At 34.4% G+C, this 24,197-nt stretch overlaps 1 protein-coding gene and 2 long non-coding RNA genes across 4 annotated transcripts in view; 2 read left to right on the plus strand and 1 right to left on the minus strand.

The window, feature by feature from the left end:
- The first annotated feature begins 8,763 nt into the window (after nucleotides 1–8,763).
- LOC112589361 (uncharacterized) overlaps nucleotides 8,764–24,197 on the plus strand; it is a 46,525-nt gene continuing 31,091 nt past the window's right edge. Inside the window, exon 1 of the mRNA XM_025302349.1 lies at nucleotides 8,764–9,270. Within this exon, the coding sequence (XP_025158134.1) occupies nucleotides 8,841–9,270 (430 nt within the window). The 5' untranslated portion in view covers nucleotides 8,764–8,840. The remainder of the gene's footprint in view (nucleotides 9,271–24,197) is intronic.
- On the plus strand, nucleotides 12,571–14,072 carry LOC112589362 (uncharacterized). Of its 2 annotated transcripts, none has more exons than XR_003113496.1 (3): nucleotides 12,571–13,098; nucleotides 13,191–13,407; nucleotides 13,509–14,072. It is a non-coding gene; the product is annotated as an uncharacterized LOC112589362 (long non-coding RNA). The 2 variants fall into 2 exon arrangements; XR_003113497.1 differs by having other exon boundaries at nucleotides 13,313–13,407.
- LOC109504596 (uncharacterized) lies at nucleotides 14,993–15,704 on the minus strand. Its single transcript, XR_002163104.2, has 3 exons — nucleotides 15,626–15,704; nucleotides 15,354–15,535; nucleotides 14,993–15,272 (listed from the first exon to the last, which is right to left on the minus strand). It is a non-coding gene; the product is annotated as an uncharacterized LOC109504596 (long non-coding RNA).

Here is a 24,197-nt window from a genome sequence, read left to right on the forward strand (position 1 = left end):
ATCAAAACTGAAAATTTTACGGTTGCAAAAATATGATCATATTCTATGTCAAATTTTGAATACGAATGCTCTCTTGCGATTTTTCGATTAAACGCATCGTTGTCGAAAGAAAAATTCATGAACATTGAAATGCTAGTTAAACCTAGAAAAGCTGAATTTCAAATGTCGTATCGAAGAGTGTAGAACCCATCAGATAAAAATTGCGGTCGTGATGAGAATATTTTGGAGTGGTTAATACAAATCCGGGATGAAAGTTGCTAAATTCAAAATTCAAAGAACTATCAAAAATTATGAACATATATATGTAAAAGGAACACATATAAATGAAAAATATTATATTAATACTATTAATAAAACTATTAATAAAAATACTATATTAAATGATAATATCATTGTTAATCATGAGCTACCGTTTCTCAAATTTTTTGCCTTGAAATTCGTACAGTCGCTTGTGCAAGCCATTTCGATACATATTCCGCACAGTCGTTGTCTGTCATTGCGCTGTGGGATATACGAACAGCTTCTGAAATATATATCATTACCATATTATTATTACTTTTATAAAATTTTAAATAATAATTAAATAGCAACTTGAATCTAAATAATACCGTTATTTGCAATATTGATCAAAATCATATTGCTTTACGGAGTAGAATAACACTTTTTTCTTTAAAATTCGTTCATTTTGTGTAAAAGCGAATCGAAATTAGTCGCTTATAGTCTAATCAATTTTCAAAGTGAAATCCGGGAAACCAAATAAATACCCAAGAGATATATAGTCTTATTTGTATGCATTGCTTACAACACCTGTTGCAGAATGTAGTCTACGTATATACTTATATAGGTCGACAAAATACAATTTCTGAGTACGGTGGTTCCAATGAGGCCTTTCAGAAAGGTTATAAGGCTCCGTCAGTTTCTCAACACACACATTTGTGTCATCTGCAACTTGACTAAATAAAATATAAAGGGACGAATTGTAATATTTTACGGAGTGAATTGCGTTGCAAAACGATATTTACATTGCCATTATATGTCGATAAGCGTTCTTTCTCGTTTGAGATGAAAATATGACTGCGATCTAGATCAGTTTGATCGAAAGACGTTACAGTAACGTCTTTGTTACAATAACCAAATGTATTTACATACCTCTTTTCTCCAGCTACGTAACAGACACTGTAAGGAAATTTCAACTTCCAGCTAGAAAGCCTCAAAGGGAGAGAGTGGCAAACTGATCACGTAACCAGATCTCTGCTGATTCAATGGAGGCACAAGGTCTTCTTCACCAATTAGAATATTGATATAACATGACGACAAGCTGGTTTTACAATGAGTCATAGAGTTAAGACCGATTTTAACCCTAACTAGTCTAACATTTGGTTATTTAAGTCGTAAGCTTTAAAAATTGAACAATCGCGGTCAAGTTTTTTTGTAACATCTATCAACGAATAGAGGTTAAAAGAGGAAGTAAAGAGAGGAGGTTAAATCGTTTAGCGTCGCATAGGACATTCGTTTACGGATATTCAATTGTTACTGCAAATTAATATCTTTGCAATATAGCTGCAATATGCAATTTTGCAATGTTACAACAATGTTGCTGCAGCTTCTGTGCTGTATGGGTATACGTATATAACATAACCCAAATAGCGCAGTACGTCTTATGGACGTTCATTTTACGTCCATTTTACGTTCATATATCCATGGACATAAAATAGTTGTCCATTGTACGTCCATATAAGTACGTACATTGACTAATAATAAACGTACATCCAGTGGACATCCATTTGAAATCCACTTTATATAATTAATATATGGATATATACTGTACGTCCAATGGATGTTCGTACATGGACATGTACGACATTGTTAGTTATTTTGATTTTTGGTATTATAACTAAATATATTATGTATTATTTGATATATATACTATAGTGTATATATCAAATTATACTTTGTATATTTAGATATATTTTGAACTTAGTGCAAAATTTCCTGCGCTTTATAATTATTAAATATTTTCAATTTAAATTATTATATTTCAATTTAAATTATTATATAAGTCCGTAGTGAATCGTGTGATTTCGATGATTCGTTACTGAATAATTTCATAAGTTACTTCCTTTTTTTGATCTGCTGCTCATCAATGTCAAATGACCAAAACGAAATTTCATCAGTTGGTAAGAAATTAAAGAGTTTCTATGTATCATTAAAAGAAAAAGATTTTGTTTAATCTTTAAATTCCACTGTTAGAAATATCACGTTTCTTACTAATAACTTATTTAAAAACTAAATTTGCATTAATTATAATAATATCAAGGAATAAAAATCATACTGATGAGGAACTAGACTGATCAAAACGTCAAGATAATTATATATCAATTAAAATAAAAAAATAAATATTAAAAAATATATAATAAATAAATATAAATAAAAATATATAACAAATAAAACATAAATAATTTAAATAAATATATTATCTATATACAATTTTCTAATTGTTAATTTGTTTTTCACATATTACAGGTTCTACTAAAAAGAGTATTCCAAACTCCACCAATAAAGATTGCGGAGAAGCAATTAAAAAGTGGTTACAAAGAGCAAAGGAACGCAGCAATAATAACAATAAAAACCAAGGAGAAAATAACAATAACAATTAATTTTTTAATTTAATATATTATTATTTTTTCAATTATTATATATTGCTATTCTTTCCAATTTAATATTTCTTTTTTTTAGTTTATACACTTTATAGTTTACATGCACACACACACGTATATATATTAGTTTATGCATTCAGTTTATAAATTTGTTTAGTTTATGATTTTTAGTTTATAGATGTTTTCGTAATAAAATATTGTGATATGTAATATGTAAAACAATGTGATATAATACTTGTAAAGTTGAAAGTATATATAAGTATTATTGTGATAAAATGTTGATATGCAAAACATATATGAATTAATACATGTGATAGTGTAAAACATATAAAGTGTAATAATGTTTACTGGCGGATACTGATTCGTTTTTTGAGATAAAAGGGGGGAATAAATTATTGCATATAATAATGTAATAATAATTTTCACCTTTTTATTTCAGGAAACAGATCAGTGTTTGTCAGTGTACATACAGAATAACAATATAAATCAAAAATAAAAATTCTTTCAGTTTTCTATACAATTGTTATTAATTATTACCAATTATTTAATTATTTATGAATTATACACGCGTAATAATTGCCCGAAGTATGTCCAATAAAGATTCGAATTTCGTCCATAAATGATCCAAAATTCATCCATTTGGTCCATAATTCGTCCATTTAAGATCCAACATTTGTTCATTAGATCCATAGTTCGTCCATTAACGTCTAGTAAAAGACGTCTTATGGATGTCCTTTGGAGTTGCAAACGGACATACAATGGACGTCCTATAGACATCTACTGTATTCGATATGGACATCCGATGGACGTACACTATGTCCAGCATGTACGTTCGTCGTACGTACATAAAACATACTTGTGCTTATTGGGAAGTTTTTACAAGTAAAACTTATAACTATAATAAAACTCTACAACACTATTCTACTGTACGAAAGAAGTGATATATTAGAACAGAAGCGCCAACTGAGAAACCTAACATATATATATGATTATTGCTCAGACAGCACACGGATGTCCATTGGACGTCCGTTATATGTCCATTTTTTTACAAAAGACGTCCATAGGACGTATGTTTGTTACAACTTCTGACATCGGACGTCCTACAGGTCCGATGTCCAATAAGGACATCCTTGTTACGTCCAATTTATGTCCACGGACGTAAATCGGACATACGGATATAAATTGGACGTGAAACGTACATCCATTGGATGTCCGATGTTGTCTGGGTGTATACTTAATATTTTTAGAAATCTCAAATTCAAATTATTTCCGTTTTTAAGATATATATTATGCACATAACATAAGTTTTTATAAGTAAAACTTATCAAATTATTTTTTTTAAGATATATATGTACATAAACTTTTAAAAGTAAAAGTTATATCGTGTTATAAAAATTTAACACGTTTGTTAATAGTGTCCAATATTAACAAAAATATCTTTTTAAAGGTTATTGTTATTCAAGTAAAACCTAGCTATAAAAAATGTCCATAACATAAATTTTTACAAGTAAAATTTATCATTATTTATTAGAACACTGAGTTATATGGTTATTTTACTTGTTATTGTAACAAATTAATTATTATAACAATGCAATAAAAAATATTTAATACAAAAAATCTTAGCGCGACTGCACCAAAAACTATGTCGAACTAAAACTTGATTAATACATACATGACAACATTTTTATTATAATATTAGCTGTACAAATGAATAATCCAATTTTTTCAGATATATTCAAGGTTTACTTTAAAAGAAAGTAAATTAAATTTTTCAATCAAAGTATTCGCCGTTGCTTTCTATAACTTTAAGCCATCTTTCAGACAGCTGATGAATTCCATCTCGGAAAAATGTTACATGATTTTTTCTTTCGACAACGATGCGTTTAATCGAAAAATCGCAAGAGAGCATTCGTATTCAAAATTTGACATAGAATATGATCATATTTTTGCAACTATAAAATTTTCAGTTTTGATGTTTCATCCGCCATATTGGATCCGCCATGTTGAATTCTCAAAAAGGCCACACGGCTAATGAATGTCTGTATCACAAAGAGTATTTAGAATCCCGGAAACATTTTTTTGTTAAAACCAATCGTGGAGAAAAGGAATAATTCTAAATTTTTCCCCTTGTTCCGCGTTTGCTGGCGCCATTCTGAGTCCGCCATTAAGAATTTCCGAAAAGGCTGCACGACTAATGAAAGTAGACATTATAAAGAGAATTTTCAGCCCCAGAAAAAATTTTTTGGTTGAAACCAAACTTGGCGAGAAAGAGTGGTCGGTTTCGCAAAGAATGCCCCATATATGAGGATGGTCCGATAAGTACTTAGCCTACAAAAGAAAAACGAAAATTTTGGAAAAGTGGCGATTTATTTCTCAACATAGTCTCCTTTTAGCTCGATACACTTGACCCAGCGATGCTCCAACTTCTTTAACCCGTCTGAAAAATACGTTTTCTCGAGGTCTGCAAAGTAGGTCTCCGTGGCGGCGATGACCTCCTCATTCGACTCAAATTTCTGCCCGGCGAGTGACTTTTTCAAGTTTGGAAACAAAAAGAAGTCGCACGGGGCCAAATCTGGAGAATACGGTGGATGGGGCAGCAGTTCGTAGCCCAATTCGACCAATTTGACCGTGGCGAGGGCGGAGGTGTGAGCCGATGCGTTGTCATGGTGGAAGAGCACTTTTTTCTTCGCCAAATGGGGCCGTTTTTTCTGCAATTCGGCGTCGAATCGGCCCAATAATTCGGCATAGTACAGCCCTGTGACCGTTTTGCCCTTCTCCAGGTAGTCGATGTAGATCACACCTTGTGAATCCCAGAAAACGGTGGCCATCACCTTTCCGGCCGATAGGACAGTCTTCGCCTTCTTCGGAGCACGTTCGCCGGGTGAAGTCCACTGTTTCGACTGTTCCTTGGTCTCTGGTGTGTACCAGTGGATCCATGTTTCGTCGACGGTCACGAAACGACGCAGAAACTCCTTCGGATTGCACTTAAACAGCGTCAAACACTGCTCTGAAGTGGTCTCACGGTTGCGCTTGTTGTCCGGAGTGAGCAAACGCGGCACCCATCGCGCCGACAGCTTTCTCATGCCCAAAATTTCATGCAGGATATGACCCACGCGGTCTTTTGAGATGCCTACTGTCTCAGCTATCTCGCGCACCTTCAATCGGCGGTCTGCCAGTACGAGATCGTGGATTTTTGTCATGTTATCCTCCGTGGTAGCCGTTTTCGGGGCACCTGGGCGTGGCTCATCAAAAACCGACGTGCGACCACGTTGAAACTCGTTAAACCAATTTTTGACGGTCGCTATCGAAGGAGAAGAGTCACCGTACACAGCATCCAAACGCTCTTTGATTTCGCTGCGCGATTTCCCTTCCAAAAACAAGAATCGAATCACCGACCGATATTGCTCTTTTTCCATTTTTCTAAAATCCGCGGACACGCCCGCTTCCACACGCGGTCAAAACAAAACTACGAGTCCGATTCGGCTGAAATTTCGACGGTAGCCGTCTACGAGAATGTACTACACGATAGTAAATTTCTCTTGCGATAGTGGCGCCATCGGGCGGTGGGGCTAAGTACTTATCGGATCGCCCTCATATGTGTTATAATTTTGACTTATTAATAGTTACAATACTACTGCGATTGCTGTTTAACATAATATCTATACTATAATATGTGAGTCTAACTAATAATTTGCAATTATGATATCTTACGTAATACAACTGTTTGCTAATTTCTACAGATATCTTGTGGATATCAAATGACAAAAATACTTCAATATATTATGACAATATTCAAATATACGCTCTTTATTATATTTTTATAACAAAATATAACATTGACGTAATTGTTACATTTCGTTTTAGATGTAATAAAAAGCGGACGGTTAAGATCGCAATAATGTTATACTGACAATTTTGCAATCTGCTGGTATCTGTGGAAAAAAGATTAACACATAATTATGTTATATGGAATTGTATAATTACAAAATGTTGAACACATGTTTTACAATGGTTTAGTTGCATATATTAAAGCTATAGTTAGAGCTATATAATATTATATTGTTTAATTTTGTATATTACAGCTATTACGCCACTCTATACACACACACACACATACACGCACACGCACGCACGCACGCACGCACGCACGCACGTATATATATAGGCATAATAGCTGTAACTTTATTGCATATACAGGGTGCACGATTTATCTGAAGACATTGAAATATCTCGAGAACTATGCATTGGATAAAAAAAAGTGGTTAATGAAAGTTGTTAGTCTCGAAGGGGGACATCCAATGATACCAAACTCGACCTCCCACCCCACCCCCTGGGGGTGAGGGTTGGGGGCAACTTTGAAATCTTAAATGGAAATCCCCATTTTTTATTGCAGATACAGATTCTACGCCACAAAATACGTAAATTTTGTCCGAAACTTTTTTTTTGATTCGTGATAGATGGCGCTGTAATCGCAAAAAATTATATTTTCCGCAATTCTCCAGAAATGATCATTGGATTGAGAAATAAAAAATACCTGTTCAATATTTTTAAAGAACATAATAAAAGTTATTCCCCCCCATCCTCTCGGGGTAGGGTGGGTGATAACGTTCAAATCTCAAATGAGGACCCACATTTTTCATTGCAGAATTAGATTGTACGTGAAATTTTTATTGAAACAATTTTTTTCATTCATGATAGATAGCGTTGAATTTTTCCGAAAAACTACTTTTAGCGTTACACAGGAACAACGACGAGGACGTAGTAGTTTTATGTTCCCTTCGGATGCTTTTTAAATGTGAGTCGCCTTGCCTCTCACAGATCGGGGTGCTTTTTTAATGTGAGTCCCCTTGCCTCTCACTGTTCAATTAATTAGAGTAAGTGTTCCAAATTTTTACCTTCCACTTCAATACACTTATTGATCCTTTTTTCAAATGACTGTACACAGGATAGGAGCATATCTGCGGGAGTTTCAGCGCAAGCGTTTCTTATGCGTTCTACCATGTTTTCATGAGTTGTTGGCACTTGTTGAAACCTTATCTTTTAGGTAATCCCACAGAAAGAAATCCGGCGTTCTTTAAAATGTTCTTTAAAAATGTTCTTTATGTATGTTCTTTAAAAATATTGAACAGATATTTTTTATTTCTCAATCCAATGATCATTTCTGGAGAATTGCGGAAAATATAATTTTTTGCGATTACAGCGCCATCTATCACGAATAAAAAAAAAGTTTCGGACAAAATTTACGTATTTTGTGGCGTAGAATCCGTATCTGCAATAAAAAATGGGGGTTTCCATTTAAGATTTCAAAGTTGCCCCCAACCCCCACCCCCAAGGGGTGGGGTGGGAGGTCGAGTTTGGTATCATTGGATGTCCCCCTTCGAGACTAACAACTTTCATTAACCACTTTTTTTTATCCAATGCATAGTTCTCGAGATATTTCAATGTCTTCAGATAAATCGTGCACCCTGTATACTATATAACATTGTTATTGCAATATTACAACAGAATGTTGTTGTATGATTGCAGTATAATATTGCTGCAGTATTGCAGTACAATATTGCTGCGCTACTTTAATGAAATATTGCTGCATCATTGCAACGCAATATTACTGCAAGCGGACATTTTAATGTTGCTGCAATATTGCTGCACCATTGCAGCAACATTTTGCAATGATGTTGCAATGATACAATCTTGCAAAACAAGATTGCTGCAATGTTGCTGCAATATTTCTGTGCTGTATATACCTTAAAAAAATAATTTGAGTTTGAAATTTCTAAAAATAACACAATACGTGTTGCGCTTGTACTAGGCGCCCTTTTTTTACCTTTTTGTTTAAAAAGGTAAGTTTTATATATATTATATTAATAATAAAAGACGGCAGGGGTACTTGTTGATTGCAGAGGTGTTTGTAGGAGGCGCTGCAGTTGGATTAGATGATCGATGATAAGTAAGGATTTGATTGGATAGGAAAAGGTATGGTGAGTTTTGGTAAGAAGATAGGGAATTTTAATATGGAGGGACGTTGCACTTACTACACCTATTGTAGACTCGGCCTAAGCGTCCTGGGGTAGCTCAACAGCCGCTTTCAGGCTCCTTTCTGTTTAAATGAATACTTTTGGTCCAAGCAAAGTCCCGATTAAAAAGTTCTTGCAGTTTTCATGTTTGCGGTGTTAGTCAGCGATAATGAAATTTACTCCGCAAGAATATACTGATATGATTGTATCATACGGGATGGCGGGGGAAAATGCAAGTGCTGCGGCACGGATTTATGCCGAACGATTTCCTGGGCGCGCACAATATCCTTCGAGACGCGTAATTTTTCGTGTAGTGCAACAATTACGCGAAACGGGATGCCTCGTACACAACGAAAGGGCATCTGGTGCTGGTGCACCAATGCGTCTTCGTGTGCAAGACGAAGAGAAAATATTAAGAACATTTCACGAAAATCCTGGGATCAGCGTGCGGCGTATGGCACAGGAATTAGGAATCTCGCGGTACGCGGTGCATCACACTTTACGTGCGAACGACTTGCCTCCGACAGAGTTATCAGCGTGTGCAACAACTCCTACTGAAGAATCAATAACAACGGAACAAATAATAATCAAGTGTGAAGGTATTGATATCATCGAATTTTTATATTACGATAAGATAAATGTGAAGGAGACAGGATCCTCCCCTAATTTGTGTGAAACTTTGCAATATTGTGCATTTTAATCTGCAAAACATAAATCTGAAAATAAAAAGTGTCGCTTTTAAGTGAAAGAAAAATTATTAAGTGTTAAAAAGTGGTAGTTCTAAGGTTAAGAAATCTTTCGTACCGACGATATGCAGCAACATGATGATCTATATGCGCATGCTCCGTGATATACGCATGCGAGAAGCGCGAGTTTGAAACGCATGTCCGGATCCACTAGAGAAGGAAGCTCGGAGAAAGTGCGCAGTAGGAGGAGACCGCCGGAAGAGAAGTATTTCCCCTGACGCCGCACGGTATGATGCACCACAGTATATGTATTAAATCTCCTCCAGCGGCACACGGTGCTTGTTTTCGTGCTGGATTGCTTGCTGGATGAAAATACTGCGTTCTGATTGGTACATTTCCGAAGATGAATGGAAATGCACTAATCACAATGCAGTATTTTCATCCAGCAAGCAATCCAGCACGAAAACAAGCACCGTGTGCCGCTGGCTTTATATACAAAGGTTAAGGCTCCTAGTCACTGTGGCCAGAACTCCGCGTTGACAGTAGAGCCGCAATGTAAGCGGTAGGAATGAGAATTTTCTGCTGCGTATTCACCGCATGGTAAACGCGAGTAGGTTCTGTTCCATGCTACGAACGGTATAAGATAAACAAAGACGGACAGCGAGTCTATGTCTGTCCTTGTCTCACTACCGAATAGCTGACGATCGTAGCAGCTGGCAAGAGGCCAGCGCAATGATGCGAATTTGGTGACGGGCTTGCACGAGAACTTCCTCCACGCACACATAGCCGGCTTGATCTATCCGTGTGAGCCACGTGATCGGCAATCGTCGGTTCGCCGAACGAGAGAGAAAATATCATTCCCTCCTCGCTCAGCGAGCGAGCCTAAGAAAAAAAATAAAGCCCCTTGCACAATGTCAGACAACAGGCAATAAGAATAAAAATAGACCAATCACAATAGATTATTCTTGTAATAGTCGATTGTGATTAGTCTATTTTTATTCTTATTGCTTGTTGCCTGGCATTGTGCAAGGGACCTTAGGCTCGCTCGTTGAGCGAGAACGAGAGCGAGAAAGAAGGGATGATATTCTTTCTCTCATTCGGCGAGCCGACGATTGCCGATCGCGTGGCTTACACGGATAGACCGAGCCGGCTGTATGTGCGTGCATGGTGGGGGAAATTCTCGTGCAAGCCCGTCATCAAATTCGCATCATTGATCAGCAGGCACAAGCTGTCGGCGATCTTATATCTAATGATCTCTCTCCTGTTCCTTATTCGAGTGTTGTGGTTCTCGCAGGCAACGTGATACGCGACACGTTATCTGCAATATGCGTACAGCTTTTATAGAAAATGAGATGTCAATATTTTCAGTAATTTGCGTTGCTTAGGACCAATGATACGATTTTAAGCTTGTGCACGCGTTTTCTGTCCACTCTGACACACACAGAGATTCTCAGTCTAATAGTGTAACGGCACACTTACACAGATGCACGGATTGCTTTGTGTGCGTGGAAGTGGGAAAAGACGCTTGTATGCGCGAGCTTGAAATCGTATCTGTCCAAAGTACATAACGTTGGGCGTTATTTAAAAGATTAAAGCCCACGGCCAACAATATATATAAAGATGCGATAACTTAGGTAACGTTAGGATTTTCTTGGAGAGGTGGTGTGGTGGAGAGTCGAAGTCCCTTCTCTGCTCATATGTACTGTATCCTAAAGTAGCCTCTTACAAGTTGTAGGTGTGAAATGTCTTGAAAAATAAAATCGTTCGGTGATTGAAACTTATTTTGTTAATAACATTTAAACAAATGACGAGCGACGGCTTAAACATATTGAATGTTACTCAGGACTGCGTCATTATATTAACAAGGTGTATAATAAGTTCCGGGACCCCTTAACATCTCAGACGGGTTACGTTTTATAAAAAAATGTTAAATATAAATGTTGTAGAGTTTCAAGAGGTCTGTCTATTAATCTTATCAGTTTGACCTCGAGTGACGTTGCCAAGGTAAGACCAAGGTCAACCTAATTTTTTTAAATGGAAATCCTCATTTTTTATTACATCATCTTTTTCTACCAATTAATTTACCGATTATTTACCGATTAATTTCATAAAAGGAATAAAACAGGAATATTACAAGATTTTCTTTCGTGCACACATTTTTCTTAAATAATATATATAAATTATATAGACTATATGACACTTTAATACAAAGCTGGAGACGATCTGCACATTTCGGGCGAAATTAAAGAGGTGACACCCACCGTCTCCTTGCCTCCGCTCCGCGTTCAACGGCCGAGGCGACGATTGCGATGCATTCAGGTCCGTCGCTGTATAAGAAATCAGCTGGAGGGCACCCTCGCGTCATATTATCATTAAAACATTTTGACGACGGACCTGAATGCATCGCGATCGTCGACTCGGCCGTTAAACGTGGAGCGGTGGCAGAGAGAGGGTGTCACCTTTGGAATTTTGCCCGAAATGTGCAGATCATCTCCAGCTCTGTATTAAAGTATCATATAGTCTATATAATTTATATATATTATTTGTTTGGTGTACAAATGAATAATCCAAATTATTTTAAGCAGTTATGAAAACAATTTTAAATTGAATTGACACAAGCGTCTTTTCCCACTTTCCACGCACACAAAGCAATCCGTGCATCTGTGTAAGTGTGCCGTTACACTATTAGACTGAGAATCTCTGTGTGTGTCAGAGTGGACAGAAAACGCGTGCACAAGCTTAAAATCGTATCATTGGTCCTAAGCAACGCAAATTACTGAAAATATTGACATCTCATTTTCTATAAAAGCTGTACGCATATTGCAGATAACGTGTCGCGTATCACGTTGCCTGCGAGAGCCACAACACTCGAATAAGGAACAGGAGAGAGATCATTAGATATAAGATCGCCGACAGCTTGTGCCTGCTGATCAATGATGCGAATTTGATGACGGGCTTGCACGAGAATTTCCCCCACCATGCACGCACATACAGCCGGCTCGGTCTATCCGTGTAAGCCACGCGATCGGCAATCGTCGGCTCGCCGAATGAGAGAAAGAATATCATCCCTTCTTTCTCGCTCTCGTTCTCGCTCAACGAGCGAGCCTAAGGTCCCTTGCACAATGCCAGGCAACAAGCAATAAGAATAAAAATAGACTAATCACAATCGACTATTACAAGAATAATCTATTGTGATTGGTCTATTTTTATTCTTATTGCCTGTTGCCTGGCATTGTGCAAGAGGCTTTAGAGAAAGAATTATGCAGGATTCACACTGCGTCCGATGTCCGACGTACGACGTCCGACGTCTTTGCACTAAGGTGCATTAGTTTAGCATCAGTGCAGCTATAGAGAACAGATCATATATAACAGAGAAGTCAATATAATAGTGAAAGAGTTGTATTTTTGGTAGCAAAATAGATATGTTGACACTGTTGTGAAAGAAAAAAAAATTATTGAAGTTATTATTGATAATATGTATACATCAAAATGTTAAACTAAATAAAAAATATAAAAGAACATGGGTTAGAAAATCTATTCTTGCACGAGAAACCAGAGATGAAGGATCAACTTTAGTACAAGAAATACGTCTTGGAGACTTAATTTGATATTACAATTATATAAGAATGATTCCTGAACATTTTGATGTACTGCTTAACTTAGTTAAGCCTTAATACGAAAGCAAGAAACATATTTTAGGCAACCAATTTCACCAAATATTTGCTTGCTAATAACATTACGGTATAAACTATCCTAATTTTATTTAATATACTCTTATTGTATATATATATATATATATATATATATATATATAAATAAGCATATTTGTACAGCTATTTAGCATCTCTTGCTATGTCATTTCGTTTTGGTAAAAATACTTTATCTGGCATAATAAGAAATACATGTGAAGCTATTTGGAAAGTACTAAAAGATTGTATTTTATTCCAACCATCAGTACATAATTGGAAAAGAATAGCAGATGATTTCTTTAGACAGTGGAACTTCCCACATTGTATTGGAGCTATTGATGGAAAACATGTTGTGATACAAGTAAATTTATTAAATGTTCTTATATTTTACTCATATCAAATTATGACGATGCAAAGACAGCATAATGTAAAAGAACAAAATATTAATGAATATATTCACAGGCTCCAGGACATGCATTTCTAATGGTAGATATTGGTGCACAAGGTCGACATAATGATAGTGGGATCTTTAAAGGATCTATTATGAACTAACGGTTTGAAAATAAAGAAATTTACCACCGTCAAGTCCATTATCAAATTTTAGTAATAGATCTGTTCATGCATCTGTTCATCCATATATGCTTGTGGGAGATGCTGCATTCCAACTCAATGAATACACATTAAGACCATATCTGGCAAATCAATTAGATATAGGAAAAAGAAAGTTTAACTATAGACTAAGCCGAGCACGACGTGTTGTAGAAAACGCGTTTGGTATTATGAATAGTAAATGGAGAATTTACAGAAAACCAATAATTGTGTCACTTGAAACAGTAGAAAGCATTGTTAAAGCAACTGTTTGCATAACTTTTTGCTACCAATGACACATAACACAAATATATTGAATAATATGTGTGGAATTATTGAAAATGAAGGTGCCATAAGAAGTGTCAATCGTATGGGAAGCAATACATATTTGCGATCAGCAGCAAATATTAGAGACAAATTTTGTCGTTACTTTACAAATGAGGGTTTTATTATATAATTTATTTATTATATATTATATAATATATAATATTTATTATATATTATATAAGTTATTATTCTTTAAAGTCTATTAAATATATTGTTATATATTGATAGATGTTATTTTTCATTATACAATAAACGAACATAAAAAGGAATAAACATTCTGCTACAATTAGTATTTATTTCATATACCTGTCATATATTATTATAATTTTTTAAACTTACAAAAGATACAATAAAAAAATAAAATTTAATTTCTTAATAACTCCTAAAACAGTTATATATTAATAATGAAAAAATTAATTTAAATATATTTTTATATTTATATATGTAATAACTAATAATTTACTATAGTAATGGCTGCAAATTATGCATATCACAAACAAAATAAAGTTTCTATTAGTCTCAAACTAAACTTCACTTTCCATTTCTTGATGGAACTGGTTTCTTTCTCTCTCTTTCTCTCTCTTAAATTTGTAGAATATAAATATTTCTTAATTGTCTTGCAACTCAAATATAAGGGATAATATTTTTCTTTGAGATCTTATAAAATTATCGTTAGATAATTGCGTAGTTGTGTTGATAAATAATTTGTAAAAGCAATCACTGAATCAGATAATGCAACATTTAAAGATTCATCCGTTGCCTTTATTTCAGATAATATAGTATATTGAAGCAAGGATAGCGTATCATTCTCTTTGTTCTTACTATTTCCTACTTTCTTCCCTGCTTTATAATATAGATATAAAAATAAATATTATGAAATACACATATATGTATATATATATACATAAACATATGTTATATTGGAATATAAATAAGATGTTGCCAAATATTATTAAATAAACTACTCATACCTGCATTATTCTTTACGGATAAATTATTATTAAGGCTGTTTAAATGCATGTTTTTTGCTTTTCTCGATGTTTCTAAATTTATATTTGAATTAAAATGCATTCGTTTTTTTGAATTATTACAAATTACTGGTATTAAGTTATGTTGCTTGTAGTCATAACTTTTTTCTTCTGAACTCTCCGAAATTTCATTAGAACTTGGGGGGGAGTTAACCTTTGCTTTTCTATAAAAGTATTATTCCCGTTGGCACTGCAACTGTTTTTAGAAGTTGATGGTTGTTCCATGTCTGTGTCACAATTCATATTACTATTACAAGACTGTGGTTTTATATTACTAAATGTCCTGAAAATTAATTAATATTACAATATAATATATCTCTATTAAAATTCGAATAATACTATATGTATAATAATATTAACAAACTTTTTACGTCTCGTAGTAGTGTCGGATAAATCCCATTAATTCAAAATATGGCCATGAATCCACTGTAGGTTTGGCTTCAACTCCACTTCCACTTGGAATATATTTTTTTTGTTCATTTAGTTTTCTAACATAGATGTCACGTAAATTACGCCACTTGGCGTTTGCAACACCAGGATATAAATCTGAAAAGCATTATACATTTAATCTTCAATTTCATAAGACATAACATGCGCGCATACACACACACACACAATAATCATTAAAACACTTACTAAGTTTTTTATCAATCTCTAACCAGTGATATTTTATTATCGATGGTCCACGCTGTATATATTGCTGCGCCCGTGCCTTTGGGGGACATGTTATCCCCACGCTCCTGGGAGTGGACTGCAAAGGAATCGAGTAGAGATTGTTTGACAGCTGTTGTTGTCAAGGAGGTTGTTAAAAAAATAAAAGAAAGAAGAAGAGATGAGAGAGAGTCGCCCTAGTCTTGTCACGACGAACGGACGTATTAAAATGAAGCTTCTTTCGTTTTGTTAATTCCGTGTTATTTTTCTTGCGCAAGGGCGCAACAATATGGTAATGTACTATCCCATAACACTAGCCGTATGAAAACTTCATTAATAAGCTCCTCAATGTTTTCAACTGTTGTATGAAGTATTTCATTATCATTCTTTTCTATGCAGATATGAAATTCAGATACTGTATTGCCACAGTCTGCGCACAGCTATAATAAAAATATAACATGCTTATATATAATTTTATTATTTACTAATATGTAAATTATTTAATTAATAATATATAAATAAAATAAAACAAACATTAAACATAATCTAATCTAAATAATTATCTTTATATATTATATATTATAAGTTTAAAATGCACAATTTTAAACTAAAATTATGCTAAAATTATATTTTATATCATTTGCATAATTAATTATTATTTTATAATTATAATTTTGCATTAAAAAATATGTATATTTCGTCACTGTTATGAAAAAATCTCTTATGTACGTTTTTTTGGTTAATTAAAGATATATTTTTGTGATTATATATAGAATTGAATTCTAGATCATAATAAGTATCTTCAATTAACTAGAACATGCACATAGTAGGTTTTCCCATGATAGCAACAATATATTTTTACTTACTATATCATCCATTATATCCATTATGTCTATACTATTTTTTATATAATACGATATGATTTATCATATCCAAAAGTTGGATTCAGACGAACTTTTTCGTACGATGAAAATTATTGGTGTTATCACGTAAAGTAGAAGAGAGAAAACTCTCTCTATGTTTTCTCTATATTCATTGCCAGTGTAATCTATCTTCGTTCATCTTTTTATAAACAATAAGGACAGAATAATGTTGCTAATACTGGCAATATATTGAACGTCGGACGTCGTACGTCGGACATCGGACGTAGTGTGAATCCTCCATTAGGCTCGCTCGCTGAGCGAAAACGAAAGAGAGAAGGAGAGAATGATATTCTCTCTCTCGTTCGGCGAGCCGACGATTGTCGATCGCGTGGCTCACACGAATAGACCGAGCCGCCTGTGTGTGCGTGCATGGTTCTCGTGCAAGCCCGTCACTAAATTCGCATCACTCCTGCTAATGCCATGGTCAGCTGGCTAATAGTGAGACAGACAGACAGAGATTCGTTGTTGATCTTTGTCTAATTCATCTTACCTATGGATACAGCACGTAAAAAAACCCTAGATTACCGATATGTTACGTACAGTTAGGGTGACCATATCCCAGTCATAAAAAAGAGTAAAAGACGGGTAAAAAAAGTGTATAAAAGAGTACTAATTACGGTCCCGAAAGAGTAAGTAGTAACACAAAATCATATAAAAGTCAAGGTGACGTCGAATAATATAAAAATGATGTCATTTTGACGTCAATATAATTTTATGTTTTATCTGGGACAGTGATTAATGGATTACTAGGTATAATATTTAAAATAAAACATAGTGGGTACTAAATAAACCGATAAATATTAGTCGAACACATATATCTTATTATATTATTAAGATATTTTATAATTATATTTTGCACTCCGTACATCGTACAATTTCGGTTTTCACTGTGTCGTTACCAAAGAGCGGATATCAGCGCCGTTTTCCGCACTCACAACGCCAGAGCGCTACGCGCTAGTGTCGATCGTGCTGCACGATTTATACGAGGGCAGTTTGAAAAGTTCTCGGCCTAACAATGAAAGCAAATTTTTTTGCCGTGAAATGTTTCATTTTTCAATATAATCTCCTGAAATTTCAATACATTTATTCCAACGTTTTTCCAATAATTCAATATTAAAGTGTGATTTCGGAAGGTATTTTTCACTCTGGTGTGTAGTGATGGATCCAAGTTTCATCAACAGTTATGAAACGACGCTTGAAATCCATTTTATTTTGCTTAAAACGATCCAAACACGCTTGAAAAATACGCATTCGAAACCGTTTTTGGTCAATTGTTAGCAAATGCGGCACCCATCTTGCACAAAATTTTTTCTACTGGTATTTTTTCTACTACTCGAATGACTTGACAGATCGAATAAAATTTTACATAGGTTTATATCAGAGATGCCACTTTCCAATACAGTTATAGTTTGACAGTTTCTAATGCCATGTATGTGTCAGGTCAAGAACTTTTCAGACTGCCTATGTAGTAACTAGCGGGGCACCGTTGTGCAGAACCTCTAGGCATAATCGGTATTGGTGCTCGAAGCGCTCAAATGCTATGAGTGATGAAAACGTCACCGAAGTCTGCTCTCTGGTCATTATCAATAAAGTATAATTAACATTACGAAAAAAGAGTACATACAAGAGTACGATACGTAAAAAATAGAGAGGACTCTTTTTGCCACTTTAAAAAGAGTACATATACTCTTAAAAGAGTACATATACTCTTAAAAGAGTACATATGGTCACCCTACATACAGTGCCTCTCGCAGAACGCTGAACTAAAAAGCGTGAAAAAGTGACATGTTGACGGCACGATTTATTCTTGCGTGCCATTTTTTTATTATTCGCTGTAGTGAACTTCTGTGACGTGTGACATATTGAGGAAACCTGTAAGAAATTTCGAGTTCTTGGTTTTTTATGAAATACGATATGTGGGAGCATAATTTCTACTCGTTTGATCAGCTGTTCGACCACGCGTTTTCTCGCGTGAGTAGGCCTCTTTTCATAGCCCATTTTACGACTCTGTGTTAACTGTTGAAGCAAAAGGGGAGAATTCGGAATTTTTTACAAATGTGCTGAAACAATTTCGTGTCTTAGTTTGGAGGAATATCATTTTATTTTGAAATGGCACGCAAGAATTCTCAGCGTGGTATTTCTCGCCTATGACGTCACAATTCCAATTATGGCCGCGGTGACTACCCAGGGGCTTTAAGATTATTAGAATTAGATTGTGACAAAAACTGAATTTAGTATATATAATAACGTAAGATGTTTATCTTGCGCAGAGGCTTGGCTAATTTATTCAAGATGTTATTTTAGTATACTCCTAAGTAGCAATAGAGAAATTTTAACTATTGCTCATTGTTTATTAAAAAATTATTAAAAAAAGAAGTTTCATAAGTAGAGCCTATTTTTATAGATAGAACCTATTTTTCCACAATATGTATTATTGTTACTTTAGTATACTTCCTTAACATTCAATATATATGTAGTGTATATATATATAATAACTTCTGAATAAACAATGAGCAGTGGTTAAAACCTCTTGATTATTATTTAGGAATTATATTAAAATAATATTAATGTACATTGTGGAAAAATAGTCTCTATCTATGAAACTTCTTTTGACTGTAATACACAATATTGTCACGTGTTATATGTCATTTCACATAGTATTACTTTTTCGGTGAAATAATTATAGAATTAATAGGTATGTTCATAATATGTCCATCTTGCATAGAGGTCTTGCTAATTTTTCAGTATATTCTTTTTTTAGTTATTGTTTTAGTTAGTTACTGTAGACTCATCCGTTTAAGCGAAGATTTAATAAATATATTTATTTTCATACTTTCTCTTTTAGAATGTTTTTTGACTGACAGGGAAAGGGTTTGTTCTCTTACTCTCCTCCCCACTGGGGACTTCTTGAATTTATATAAATCTTATAGATCTATTACCCATACGACACAGAAGGTTGTAGCAACATAGCAGAAACATTGCAATATTGTACATTGCAGTGCAATGTTGCAAAGATATGGTATATATATGAGTTTGCAATATTGTTCGAACAATGTTACAGTAACATTTCAAAATATTGTAAAAATAATGGTCTATGCTTGTGTGTGTATGTGTGTGTTATTTGGAGTAAATAGACAATAAATGATAAATACTTAGTCATTATTATAACAAGGATTACTTCTATAATTCTCAACTTTACATGCATAAGGTCGAAAATAGTACAATCATTTGTGATTCGTCGTTCGAGCAGCGAAGTTGACGTAATCACGCATGTACAGGAAAGTGTCGTTGGTAGGAAACTTCGCGCCTTCTCGCAATATTGAGATAACACATGCCCGACGAAATATATAAAATTTCATCAAAATAAACAGTATTTAGTGAAAAATATTGAAAGGGAAAGGAAGCATAGAGAATGTAAATGTAATTATTATTCTTTTTACTTTGTGCTTATAAACATAAATTTAATGGAACTCAAACTCTTAATTACAATACGGCCATTTCTGCAATATTCTAATTACGTTTAATTATTTACAGGCTATGTGCCACTATTGCTACTCTCTATATTTCCCACCAGTACGAGCTAGCTCTGCCTTACGACTGACTTCTATGATTGTTCTCCATCGAGTCCCCCACTGATAGAAAAATATAGTTAAATTAACTATAATCTCACTATATTTTATAGTTCATTTTGGCATCAACCATATTTTTATAGTTCGTGAAACCTGCAAAATATAGTAGAATAAACACAAATATATAGTCAATGATTGTTTTAAATAATTGTTTAGTTACTTTTACCACAGATATGGTAATTTCTCATTCACAAATATAGTGAGATTTAATATTCATATAGTTACATCTGTCATCATTTAGCAGGTATTCTGGTAATATTGACTATATAAAAGAGTTACTTTTACCTATCATTTTATATTTGTATCCATACAATAATTTTAGTTTAACTTACTATAATTCTTAGTAAAAATATTATATGGTTGGTTATATTATGCCTATATCGTAATTATTACCGATATTATGGTAATACTTAGTATAAATATGATATTTCGGACTATAATTTAGTTACTATATCATTATAGTTCCAAATATCATATACTTTTCTCTCAGTGCCTATTCTCTCTCTTTGTGTCTTCCTCTTCCATCAATATTTGTGTTGCCAACTTTGCGTAATAGTTCCACTACTCTAAATTCCTTACAGTAAGATATCCACACTTATGTGTATGTTCGCTCACAAAATGGTTTGCACACTTTTTTCTTAATGAAACCGGTGTTCCAGATTATCATAATTGCGAGTCACTATTGACGAATTAGTTTATCGATTGGCTGTCTTTTGTTACTGCTAAATTATTGCGCAGTTATTGTAGAAATTCGTTAGTAGTTAATTACAATTGTGACAACTTGTAGCGCTGCAACTTCATTATATAAAAAGTGTGCAAACCATTTTGCAAACGAACGTACTATTACATATAGTGAAAAAAATGGCATTAGAGAATTTAGATTCTCTGCAACTTACGAAATGACGTATAAATGTATTAATATTGTTCATATTATTGTTTATATTTATTATTTATAATATTGTTTATATTTTTTATTGTTTATATTAGTAGCAGTCTTTCTGGCCTGATTTTCAATCATTCAATGGAAGTTGTGGTATATAGACAAACGTTTGGATGTCCAATTTAGCCAGAAACAAGAAGATAAGAATATGGATTCAAAGAGAAAAAATGAAAAAAATTCAGAAAAATAAGAATACAACATTTTATATCTTATTATTTATGTCTCCATGTTCTCCAAAATATGTGATTATAAACTAATAACTATTCGTTATTTATATACATTTCCTTATATAAATGTAAAGGCGTATGCGAATTCATATATTTATTTATATAGTTTTATATTTAGTTATATTTATATATTGGGTGTACAAATTAGTTCGGTTCGTTTTCAAAAGATGGCTCTGGATGTTATGAATGGTTCATAGTAACTGCCGATTTTGGCGGTTTCAGAAAGGTTAGACATCTGCCAATGATATTCAGTTTATATCGCTTTGAGTTTCATACAAAAACCTTGCTCTTTATAGTGTTGAAAATGTCGAATTTTGTGTTAACCAAGCAGCATTTGCGGGAGGTTTTAATTTTCTGCTTTAATTGGAAGAAAAGTGCAGCTAAAGCCCATCGAATGCTTGTTGAAGTTTATGGTGACGCTGTTCCAACTGATAAATCATGTAGGGAATGGTTTCGATGTTTCAAGGATGGATATTTCAGCGTTGAAGACAAGTCTCACTCTGGACAGCCAAAAAATTCGAGGACAAAGAATTAGAGGCATTACTCGAAGAAGATCAGAGTCAAATGCAAGAGGAGCTTGCAGAATCATTGGGAGTGACTCAACAAGCCGTTTCCGTACGATTGAGAGACATGGGAATTATTCAGAAACAAGGAAATTGGGTGCCTTATGAACTGAAACCGAGAGACGTTGAAAGGCGTTCTTCATGACAACGCTCGGCCTCATGTCGCAAAAGTCGTAAAAAAATATTTGGAAACGCTCAATTGGGGTGTTTTACCGCATCCGTCGTATTCTTCGGACATTGCTCCTTCTGATTACTAGTTGTTCCGAAGGATGCAGCACGATTTGGCAGATCACCGGTTCACTTCTTTCGCAGATATTGAAAATTGGCTCCAAACTTGGATCGCCTCAAAAGACGAGTTATTTTTTCGAGATGGAATTCGAAAATTGCCTGAGAAATAGGAGAAAATAGTAGCCAGCGGAAAATACTTTAATTGATCTGTTCATTCATTTTGTTTTGAAATAAATACATCTTTTAACACAAAAAACGGACCGAACTAATTTGTACTTCCAATATTTAATTATAGATTAATTCGTACTTCTGAGACTATGCATGTGATAATAGCCAAAGTTATATAATTGTTTTATATTTATAGCTAATACGCAGAATATACATAAAAAATGTGATTATTACATATAGGTATATTCGTTATTTATATACATTTTTGTTTATAAATATAAAGACGTGTGTGCATATATATATATAATTTTTTATAAATTAGTTTGACTTTCTGAGATTGCGCATATGATGATAACCAAAGATATATAATTGTTTTGTTTTATACTTATATATAGCTATATATTTAGGTATAACTATATGTATACAGGATGTCTCAGAACTTTGGCACACGGGCTCCGTAGGGACATAGAGCTAAGTGAGAGAAACAAAAAATCCTGTACCATAATGTGAAAATTGTAATAGTTTTTTAATTATAACAGCGCAAAGTTAGGTGTTTTCCACACCCAGCGCGACTTATAGACGCTCCGCGGCAAGCTGTGTGCGTAGGGGCTAAGCGATGACGCGTCTCGCGTTCACTATCGCGATGGCCGGTGTGAAGTTGGCACCTCATTTTTTAGCACCGCAAATTTTAATGATAGTTCTATTTGCATCCACAATAGTTCTATAGTTCCTAATAGGTTATATCAATAATATCGCCGAATTAGTTAATAAAAGGGCAGATTGAAAATATGAGATGCTAACTTGCTCTAAGTTTCCAAAATTATTTAAAAATAGTTAAAGATCGGCACCCGCGACGAAACCCACCTAAAGCGTTGGAACTATTGTAGAATTACTAAAAGAAACCAAGAAGTCGATTAGTACTGCCAGCAAACTCATACTTTACTCTTGTGATGCGATGCTGGCTCTAAGTTTCAAAAATTATTTAAAAATAGTTAAAGGCCTGCACCCGCGACGAAACCCATCTAAAGCGTTGGAACTATTGTAGAACTATTACTAAAAGAAACCCAGAAGTCGATTAGTACTGCCAGGAAACTCATACTTTACTCTTGTGATGCGATGCTGGCTCTAAGTTTAAAAAATTATTTAAAAATAATTGAAGGCCGGCACCCGCGACGAAACCCACCTAAAGCGTTAGAACTATTGTAGAACTATTAAAAGAAACCCAGAAGTCGACTGGTACTGCCAGCAAACTCATACTTTACTCTTGTGGTGCGGTGCTGGCGCTAAGTTTCAAAAATTATTTAAAAATAGTTAAAGGCCTGCACCCGCGACGAAACCCATCTAAAGCGTTGGAACTATTGTAGAACTACTAAAAGAAACCCAGAATTCGGCTGGTATTGCTAGCAAACTTATACTTAACTCTTGTGGTGCGGTGCTGGCGCTAAGTTTCAAAAATTATTTAAAATTGGTTAGAAGTCAGAACTTTTGCTAAAACATATCAGAGACTATAGAACTATTTTAGAACTATAAGATTTCGTGTTTGAAATGGCTTTTTTGGAAATTGCGGTGCTACGGGAAGTTAGCACCTCATATTTTCAATCTACCATTTTGTTAACTAATTCGTCGGTACTATTGATATAACCTATCAGGAACTGTAGAACTATTGTGGGTGCAAACAGAACTATCGTTAAAACTTGCGGTGCTAAAAAATAAGATGCCAACTTCACACCGGAGTCTTGGCGTTTTGACGCCGCGCGATGGTCAGCGCGAGTCGCATTGCCGCTCAGCCCTCACGCACATAACTTGCTGCGGAGCATCTACAGGCCGCGCTAGGCGTGGAAAACGCCTATCTTTGCGCTGTTATAATTAAAAAACTATT

Source organism: Harpegnathos saltator, unplaced genomic scaffold, assembly GCF_003227715.2.
Source record: "Harpegnathos saltator strain DR-91 unplaced genomic scaffold, Hsal_v8.6 scaffold486, whole genome shotgun sequence".
Taxonomy (NCBI): Eukaryota; Metazoa; Arthropoda; class Insecta; order Hymenoptera; family Formicidae; genus Harpegnathos; species Harpegnathos saltator.